General features: G+C 41.7%; 1 protein-coding gene across 1 annotated transcript in view; it reads right to left on the bottom strand.

Annotated features, from left to right (window-relative positions):
* The window catches only part of LOC102858064 (calcium uptake protein 1, mitochondrial-like), a 137897-nt gene extending 136544 nt beyond the window's left edge, over window positions 1–1353 (bottom strand). The window contains exon 1 of the mRNA XM_006887571.1: window positions 1193–1353. Within this exon, the coding sequence (XP_006887633.1) occupies window positions 1193–1353 (161 nt within the window). The remainder of the gene's footprint in view (window positions 1–1192) is intronic.
* Between the last annotated feature and the right edge of the window lie 8009 nt (window positions 1354–9362).

Here is a 9362-nt window from a genome sequence, read left to right as displayed (position 1 = left end):
GGGTTCTCAATTCTATTGCATTGATCTATGTGTCTGTCATTGTACCAGTACCATGCTGTCTTGACTACCACGGCAGTGTAGTAGGATTTTAAGTCAGGGAGTGAGATGCCTCCTACCGTTTTTCTATTTTTAAGGAGTGCTTTGCTTATTCGTGGCTTCTTTCAAAAGGGCAATTTTTAAAGAAACACTTCACAAGACACACAAATGGCCAATAAACATAGGAAAGAATGCTCAGCCTGACTGGTCATTAGGGAAATACAAGTTAAACCCATATCAAAACCACTGACAATACGAAGGGTTAGGGAGCAAGCTAATGTCTCAGACATTGCTGGTTTGAATATATACTGGTACAAAACCAGGAATGGAATGTTCTGTATCTCCAATTATATACATGCATCAACTCACTGAAGTGTACACTGAAAATGGGTACATCCTGTTTTATATACTCTTCTACAGAATTGATTAAAAATAAACTGTATTAGTCTTGAGATAATGAAATATGATAGCAACTTTAGGGAAACATGTTAATAGGTCAAATGTACAACACAGTAAATAACAAAATCAGAAAACAGTACCTATGTTCTTTAAGGAAAAAAAGTCTATGGATCAGCATTATGATTTTTTAGGAACTAGCAAGAAAATTCGAAGACAAGTTCATTGGATAACTGCATACAGGAGCCCCTAGGATGTAAAATTTGCTAAGCCCTGGACCCAAAGCTGCCTCTGACGACAGGCCTGGCGATCTACTTCCAAAGGTCAAAACCATGAAAATCCACTCCATACACAGGGAGTCAGAATTAATTCAGTGGCAAATAACAAGAACAGTTCATTTCACATGATTACAAATTGTGAAGTCTCAGAAAGCATTCCTTTTCTAAGAGTACTTCTGCTATCCCTATATTTTCTTTTTAAAAATGTTTAGCTGAGGAGATAAAGCAGACCTTAAACCAAAATGTTTCCTATTTATTGCCTTAGCATGATAGCTGAAATTCTTTGTGTGTGTGTGTGTGTAACTCCAACATGATAGTTAAATTTTTTTTAAACATTTTATTTCATAAGCAAACATTATCAATACCAATAATTTGAACATTAAATTCTGATATAAAATTATGCCCCAATCAACTACTGACAAGACAGGCAACTGGAAGAATGAAAGTACATGTTAAGAACAAGAAATTCAGGTAACACCCACCTCTTCCACAAGAGCCCGGTACTCGCAGTTACTGCAGATGCTCCCAGGAAAGCTGCCATCATTAGTCGTCTCCTAACCTGAGTGGACTGGGACCCTCCATGGTACCATCGAGAGCCCAGAGCCAGTTCCGCCAGTGTAGCAAGTGAATTAAGGCGAAACATCCTGTGGACAAAAAGTAGAGTGGTTACTCCAGGCTAGTGGTAGCGAGGGTGATGATAATGTATGTTATCATCAGCAATATCAATAAATATTGACTAAAGGGAGATCTGGTGGCCTAGTGGTAAGAAACTGCATGACAATCCCAGAGGTGTGTGGTTTGAATCCACCAGTTAGTTTGCTGGAGGACGGGCAATCTCCTCCCATGGAATTTATTGCTTTGAAAACCTGCTGAAGGGTCAGCTATGGTCAGTTTCAATTGAACAGCACACCAGACAGACACAAACACACACTGTGACAGACACTACAAACTTTGAACACATTGTCTCATCCCCATAGTACTAATTACAAATCTAATACTCTATTTAAGGATCAATTGAGAGGCAAGCCACATGGTAATCTGAACAGAAAAATTTTAATATTGAGAATTATGAACTGCAAGGTAAAGAGCTAAAACAGGGTGCAGTCACTACTTAAAGAGCTAATGCAGAGCAACAAGAAAGGGGCAAATCTGTGACAGGCCTACCTGTTTGTCAGTGCTGAGCTCTGAACAGATAGGTCCAGTAGACTTTGTTAGACCACTGTCCTCTGTGATGCTGAAGGAAGCTCTGTAGAGGAATGTGCTATTCTAGTGGCAACTGCTGAGAACGCAGCCCATTATGGTCACAGAAGAAGCCATCCAAGCAGAGTCCACAGATGGACCTCACTGGAAGTTGCATGGCGGAGTGCTACGGAAGGGTATCTTTGAGTGTCTCACACCATGCTGGCTCATGTGCAAAAGAACCACCAACTCCTAGGACAGAACAGGTGAGCCTGTGAATCATCACAGGATAACCTCATCTAATCCATCTATTTATTTTTTTGTTTTGTTTTGTTAGAATTTTATGTTATATCTGAATGAGGAAGATCTAGTACCAAAAAAATTTTTCCATATTTTCTCTGCCAATTTTTTACCAATTCATTTCTTTTTTCATTATCATTTTTCAATTCGTGAGAAAGTTTACAAACCATATCAGTTTTTCACTCACTCATTCATATACATGTTCTTTTATAACACTATAATTTTAATATTGAGAATTATGAACTGCAAGTCTTAAGAGATTAACTCTTAAGAGGTAAAGAGCTAAAACGGTGCAGTCACTACTTAAAGAGCTAATACAGAGCAACAAGAAAGGGGCAAATCTGTGACAGGCCTACCTGTTTGTCAGTGCTGAGCTCTAAACAATTCCATTTGATCATTCATACAAAACTTGTTTTATAACATTAGGTGATTTCTATAATTCACTAATTATAATGTCTGCTCAACTTCTTATTCTACATTGTCTTTCTTGTCACCTAACTTACCTACTTATTAATTTTTATTCCCATTTCCCTGTCTTCTAATCCCTGATAACCATCCAAGAATGAATCTGTATGGATCCCAACTGATTTTAAACTAACATTTTCTGAACTCACACAAGCATTCACATACACTGATTTCTGGCTACAGCAAAAATGAGTGCAAATGTTCTCTGGATCTCTTCCAGGGAAGGAGATCCATCCCTTTCTAATAAATCTATTATTGCTATTTTACCCTCCAAAACCCCCAAAAAGACCACATGGTAAAATATGCACATGCGAAACATATATTATTTATCACTGACAACAAGAGAGAACTAGAAATTTTCAGTGTGAAAAGCAGCATTTAAAACCTGGACAGGCCAAAGGAATATATGGCAGTTAGATAAGCTTAGGACATCTAATCAGATCTGAAGAATAGTTAGCTGGACAAATGATCAAGTGGATAATATATGGTCATTTGAAAAGGCTCTAAATTTTCATTTGGTCATATATACAACTAGAGGTGAGTGAAATACTTAAACAGGAAAAATAGCAACTATAAAAAGTGAGGAAACACTGTCTAAAGAACAGTAATTTACTTATAAGCAGTGTAGGCAGAGAGAATTGGAAGCAAAAAATACAGGAGTTACACGGAAAGTGCAAAGACCAGAAAAGCAGCAGCAAAATAATTCCAAAGACAAAATAACCTAACACAATTAATATATAGCTATATAAAGGAAAACAGAAATGTCAAAGATATTTCTAACAAAACCCAAAATGATATGGTAGCAACTGAAAAGGAACCCAATGCTTTATAATCTAATTTTAATACAGCTATTATTAGTTGTTGCAAAGCTAATCATCCTTTCTGAGTGGAAAATTTAATGACAGAATTGCCAGTTTAACCACAGAATTGCCAAGTTATGGTTTTGGGCTCCTTTCATCTCTTTAATACCCTCATATCTGACGTACCATCATATTGTTGTTAGGTGATGTGCAGGTAGTTTAAAAAAGGAACAGAATAAAGCATCATCCAGTCCGTGTCATTCTCATAATGCTGTTGTGCTGGATTCCATTTGCTGCAGCCAATGCATCAATCTATCTTATTGGAGGGCTTCTCATTTTCACTAATTCTCTACTTCATGGAGTATGCCTTTTCCCAGGAGCTAGTCCTTCCTGATAACGTGTCCAAAGTATGTGAGATAAAGTTCTGTTATCCTTGCTTCTAAGAAAGATTTTATTCATTATTTCTTTCAAGATAGATCCCCCCCCTGGCAGGATGTGATATATTCTTAATGTGATATAATTAATTTTAATGAATATTTACAGAGACTTTGGATTTCCATTCATTCATTGTTGCACTTTTCTCCCTGCCCAACCCTCCTCCCCAGTTCGCTCTTCTCTTTGAAAAGTAAAAGAAAAATTCTTTCATTGGCATACAATCCTATCTCCCTACCCCACCCCAGTACACTCCACTATGCAGTCTTCATTCTGGACTCTTGTCAAGACTGTAACACCCAATCATATCACTTTTAAACAGTTCTCTTCCCCATCTATTTCAATGCAGTATATATAATTCATTCAATCTTTCTGTCTCACCCCAACCCTGATGTCAGTCCCATTCTACAACCAGTGGCACTATGCAGTATTTGTCCTTTTGTGACTAAGATATTTCACTCAGCATAATGTCCTCCAGGATCACCCATTTTGACACAGGGCACAGGGCGTGGATCACTGATGCAGGGCATGGGGCGCTGATGCAAGGCGCAGGCTGCAGGCGAGGGACTGGGCATGGGACATGCACACAGACTCACGCTGTGTGGGTGCAGGGCATGCATGCAGATGCACACTGGGCCGGCATGGTTGCAGACTCTCACTGATTTGGCACGGGAGAAGACCTGACTCAAATTCCAGCTGTCAGGCCCATTTCCCTCGCTCTGATCCATCCTTGCTCCTGTCCATCCTCAATCTGGTCCATCCTCACTCCCGTCCATCCTCCCCTGTATCTCATTTTATCACTGATTTTAATCTCTATCTCTGAGATTTTCACCAAAACCTGAAATATTCATCTTCTCTAGTGCAACTTTCAAAGATGCCAAATAAAGACAAAAACAGAAAATCAACTGTCTGATTTAATCTCTATCTGTGTAGTAAAGTAGCAGTGACAATAATTGAATGTGTTAATTTTTTATGTTGTTGGTAGGTGCCATCAAGTAGAGTATGACTCACAGTTACCCTAAGAACAACCATTCTGAAACTTGCCCTATTCTGTGGCATCCTCATCATCACTGATACACTACAGCCCACTGCTAAAGTCACCGTGTCAATCCCTCTCATTAGGAGTCTTCCTCTCCTTGTGGACACTCTATCTTTCCAAGCATGATGCCCCTTTCCATGGAACAGCCTCACCTAGCTACATATCCAAAGTAGGAAAGACAAAAAGATGACCAGTGGCATGGGCGTGGGTCGCTGATGCAGTTCCTGGTCATCTTTGCTTCATCCTTTTCAGGGTACATCAGTTTGGTTTTTTGGGTAGTCCATGTGATATTCAGTCCTTTTCTCCAGCACCACAACTCTTCTTCTGTCATCCTTATTCATTGTCATGCTCTCTGATGAATTCAGATGGTCTCTGATTCATTCAGGACTTTGGATAGATCCCTGACAGCAGCCTTTCCTAATACTGTATGTCTCCTGATCTCCTGACTGCCAGGAGATCAGAAAACACAAAGCACTGGAAAAGTCTGTTGTCAGGAACCTCTCCAAAGTACTGAAGAGCAAAGATATCTGTTAAAGACTAGAGTGCACCTGACCTAAGATTTCTTTTGCACCTCAACTTCTTACTAATAATAGGCTGGCCACCAGAGCTCCCTGATCCAAGTTTTAGTATTACTTGCTATTCATCTGAAGGCTGAACGATGAATAAGGATGACAGAAGAATCAATGTCTGTGAGTTGTGGTGCATATAGGCATTTTTCATTAACATTAAAGATAAAATATATTCACTCTAAGATTATTTAAAATATATATGCATGAGTTTTTCAATTCATAAAGAAAATCTGGATGATGCAAATAAAATTTATTGTCAGAAAATGATTTAACTTTTTCCAAATAAATAAAAATGAAGACAAGTTCCCCCAACAACCTGTGGTTGAGACCTAATCAGGTCTGTTATCTGAATAATGTCTCATAACTGAGTTGGTAAAGAAGCCAGAAGTGCCCCAAGAACAAGCTAACTTGTCCTGCAGTGTGTAGCCAGTGTGCTCCTCAGAAGAAAGGGCCATAGCACTTAAGTCTCCATACTCCAGATATGTTATCAGGAGGGTCTAGTCTCTGGAGGACATCGTCCTTGAAAAAGATCTTTACTTTGAAAATAAGGCTGCTGTCTGGGAGCTAAACTGCAAAGTAAGTGTTATCCAGGTTCCTCCAGTCCAAGGTCTCAACCCACTCATCCAAGTGGTAACTGCATACTAATCACAGAAATGGATTCAATAGCCATTAGACCCAACAGCTAATGGGTTTCTGATTGATAGTCAATTCTTTTTAATTTTATTTTCATGCTCACAAAACAGACATAACTTGGCTTCCTACATATTGCCTTAAAAGAAGACAGTAACTGATTAAAATGTAGAAATATTTAAATCTCATGTAGTTCAACTTTTCATGATAACTTTTCAATCTGGCCACTCTTGGTATTTAGCTAGCCTGAAATAACTTCTCTGCATCCTAGCAATTTCACAGCACTGATAAGACCTGGTTTAAAAGGACTTTCAGTAAAATATACTAGGCAGATTGACAATACCAACTCTTTTCACTATCACTATCTAGTCTGCCATCAAGTGCTCCACATTAAGAGTGAACAGAGAACTGTACACATACTTCCATCTCCTGTTGCACTCACCATAAAAAACAAAAGGTGAAAGATAAGAATTGCCAACTCAGGAACCAAGATGGCAGCGGTGAGGGAAGCAGCATGAAGAACTGGAGACACAGCAAGCCATATAGAAACGGGCCACCATCGCCCTCAACAGCCTGCAGTTTATCTATACCTGAACAATTAAGCAGTTGACTATTGGTCTTCCATATGGATTGAGGATCAATATCAAGAGGACAAAGATTCCCAAAAAGCATGGGTGAGTTCCACTACTACCAGCCCCCCACCCCCACTGCCAAGTCCACATCAACACAGTCCTGTAGGGCCACCACAGCTGGAGCCCAGGGATCCCCTTATCTGGGATGGGCGGTGGGCGCCAGGCCCTGTGGCCGATACAACAGAGCTCCCACATGGCTGCAGAATAAACTTAAATTCTCGGAACCAAGATAGTGGTGGTGAGGGTGGAAGCAGCATGAGAAGCTGGAGGTGTGGCAAGCTGCATTTAAACAGACTACCATGGCCCTCCATAGCATGCAGCTTATCTATACCTAAACAGACAAACTGTTGACTATGGGACTTCAACATGGATTGAGGCTCAACATCAAGAGGACAAAGATTCTTGAAAAAACATGGGTGAGTCCCGCATCTGCCTGCTGCCCACCGCCAAACCTGTGCCACCATGACTGCACAGGGCCACCATGGCCAGAGCACACGGGTCCCCTAGCTTGAACCAGGCAGCAGGCCCCAGGACCCACAGCTGGTGTGAAACAGCCACTGCACAGCCAGCAGCAGTGGATGCCAGCAGCTGTGGGCACCCCGGCATTAGAGGGGATGGGGGGGCTGGCAGCGGCACCAAGGAGTCACAGGAGATGAAGAACTAGATATAGGAGAGTATCTCGCTGTCAGGGAAGATTTCCTTGGATAGGTCAGAGAAGAAAAGAAGATCCTCAACACGATGGACTGATAGGTGACTGTAACAATGGGTTCAAGCGTGTATTGGATTGTGGGGATGATGTAAGAAAGGGCAAGAACTAGATCTGTTCATAGAATTGCTGCAAACCATAGAGAGAACTCTTTGGACCTAGTGGATAGAAAGTTATGCTACCAAACCAAAGGTAGGTGATTTCAATCTGCTGCCCTCAGGCCTGGTTTTAATTGTTTCCGGTCAAACATTCTTCTAAGTGGTATATCACTGGTCTGTCCATTTGCTGTACAGAGGTAACTCATGGTTGCTATGATGCTAAACACTGTGACACTGATGGGACAAATGTGAGAATGGTTACCCATGGTAGACAGTGTTTGGTAGAGTTCCCCTATTTTTTTTTTAGAGTTCCCCTATTAAAACAAGCTTGGAAGCAGGAGTCGCATACACTTCCGTAATCACATACACTTCCGTAACAGCTTGCCTCCAGAAACTCTATGAACTTAAGAGAAATGATGAAAGTTATACAAGTGTTCAGGTCGTTCATTCATAGGGTCACTATGAGTTGACTATGACTCAATGGCACTTAAAAACAACAACAAGGGGAGCTCTGGTGGCCTAGTGGTCCTAGTGGTAAGGAGCTGCAACTACAATCCCAGAGGTGCATGGTTCGAATCCACCAGATGCTCTGCCGGGGAAGGAGGGATAATCTCCTCCTGTACCAGTCAGATCTGATTTGACAGTACATTCACACGAAAATAATAAAATAAAATAAATTTAAAAAAAAAACCAACAACAGTTCCTGGACAGCAGATCTCCTCAATGCACCACATCTTTTGATTTCTTGACTACTGCCTCCAAGAACTGTTTTGACCTAGGGCAAGTCTGTTCACTCTCTAAACACCTTCTCCATTTGTAGAGGGGGAGGGTAGTGATGCCTACTTCGAGTCGCAGTTGGACTACTTGGTGGAGGGGAGGGAGGTGATGGTGGCAGCACTAGAGCCGGGGTGCTGGCTGTGGTCTTCAGGGGGGCACAGGGTCCAGATCTGCGGGGGGGGGGGTCTTTGGTGGGGGAGAAGTGCCACCTGGCCCATGAGGGCTGCCACCCAACCCCTGGAGATAGCCCTCTGGCCCCCAGGGTGAACTGCCCCGGCCCTGGAGAGAGCTATCTGGTCCCAAAGGAGAGCCGCCTAATCCCCAGGGAGAGCTGCCCAGCACCCAACAAGTGATGCCCAACCCCTAGGGAGAGCCATCTAGTGTATATGAGGAATTTTATCTAAGCTGCTTTCCTCTACCTCCTTCTCCAGTACATCTATATGTAACACCTCCAAAGCCCTTCTCTTTGTAACTCAAAAGTTTGTTCTCTCTAGGTTTGTTCCCTTTCCTACAGGTAACCTTAACATCAAGTCTTGCCCCAGACATGAATCCTGAGCCCAGTTCCAGAGACAAAAGGAAAATATAACTGCCAGCTAAAGAAGATGAGAAGGATGGGGCCTCAAGGTTCAGCCAGTCATTCCCACTGAACTCACCTTGGCAAACACTTTGCAGTCCAGAGGGCAGAAAATGTCAGGAAAATATCTTGGAACTGAACAAGAAGGCATGCAGCTTCAACCCAGGACCACCACTAATATATTAAAGTGGGCTCCCCTTCCCCTTTCACCTCAATGCCCCTGTTCAGCATGAAGAAGCCAGAGAGTCTGCATCGCATTCCCAAATGAGAAACCCACAAGTGAATAAGACAATTTCTTTTTTAAAAAAGAAAAAACACCATTGCTCATCATTACCCTATCTTTTCTGTTCCCTGCTGGATCATTCTCATTTCGTTCGCCCACTCCCTCCACCCATCAAACTGTGCAGCCTTGTGATTTCATCCTTGCCCAACCTCACTCTTCTGCTCCCAA

The sequence above is a fragment of the Elephantulus edwardii genome, unplaced genomic scaffold (genome assembly GCF_000299155.1).
Source record: "Elephantulus edwardii isolate Elephantulus edwardi_28Jun2011 unplaced genomic scaffold, EleEdw1.0 scaffold00058, whole genome shotgun sequence".
In the NCBI taxonomy this organism is placed as follows: Eukaryota; Metazoa; Chordata; class Mammalia; order Macroscelidea; family Macroscelididae; genus Elephantulus; species Elephantulus edwardii.
This window is presented reverse-complemented; position numbering and strand designations above follow the sequence as displayed.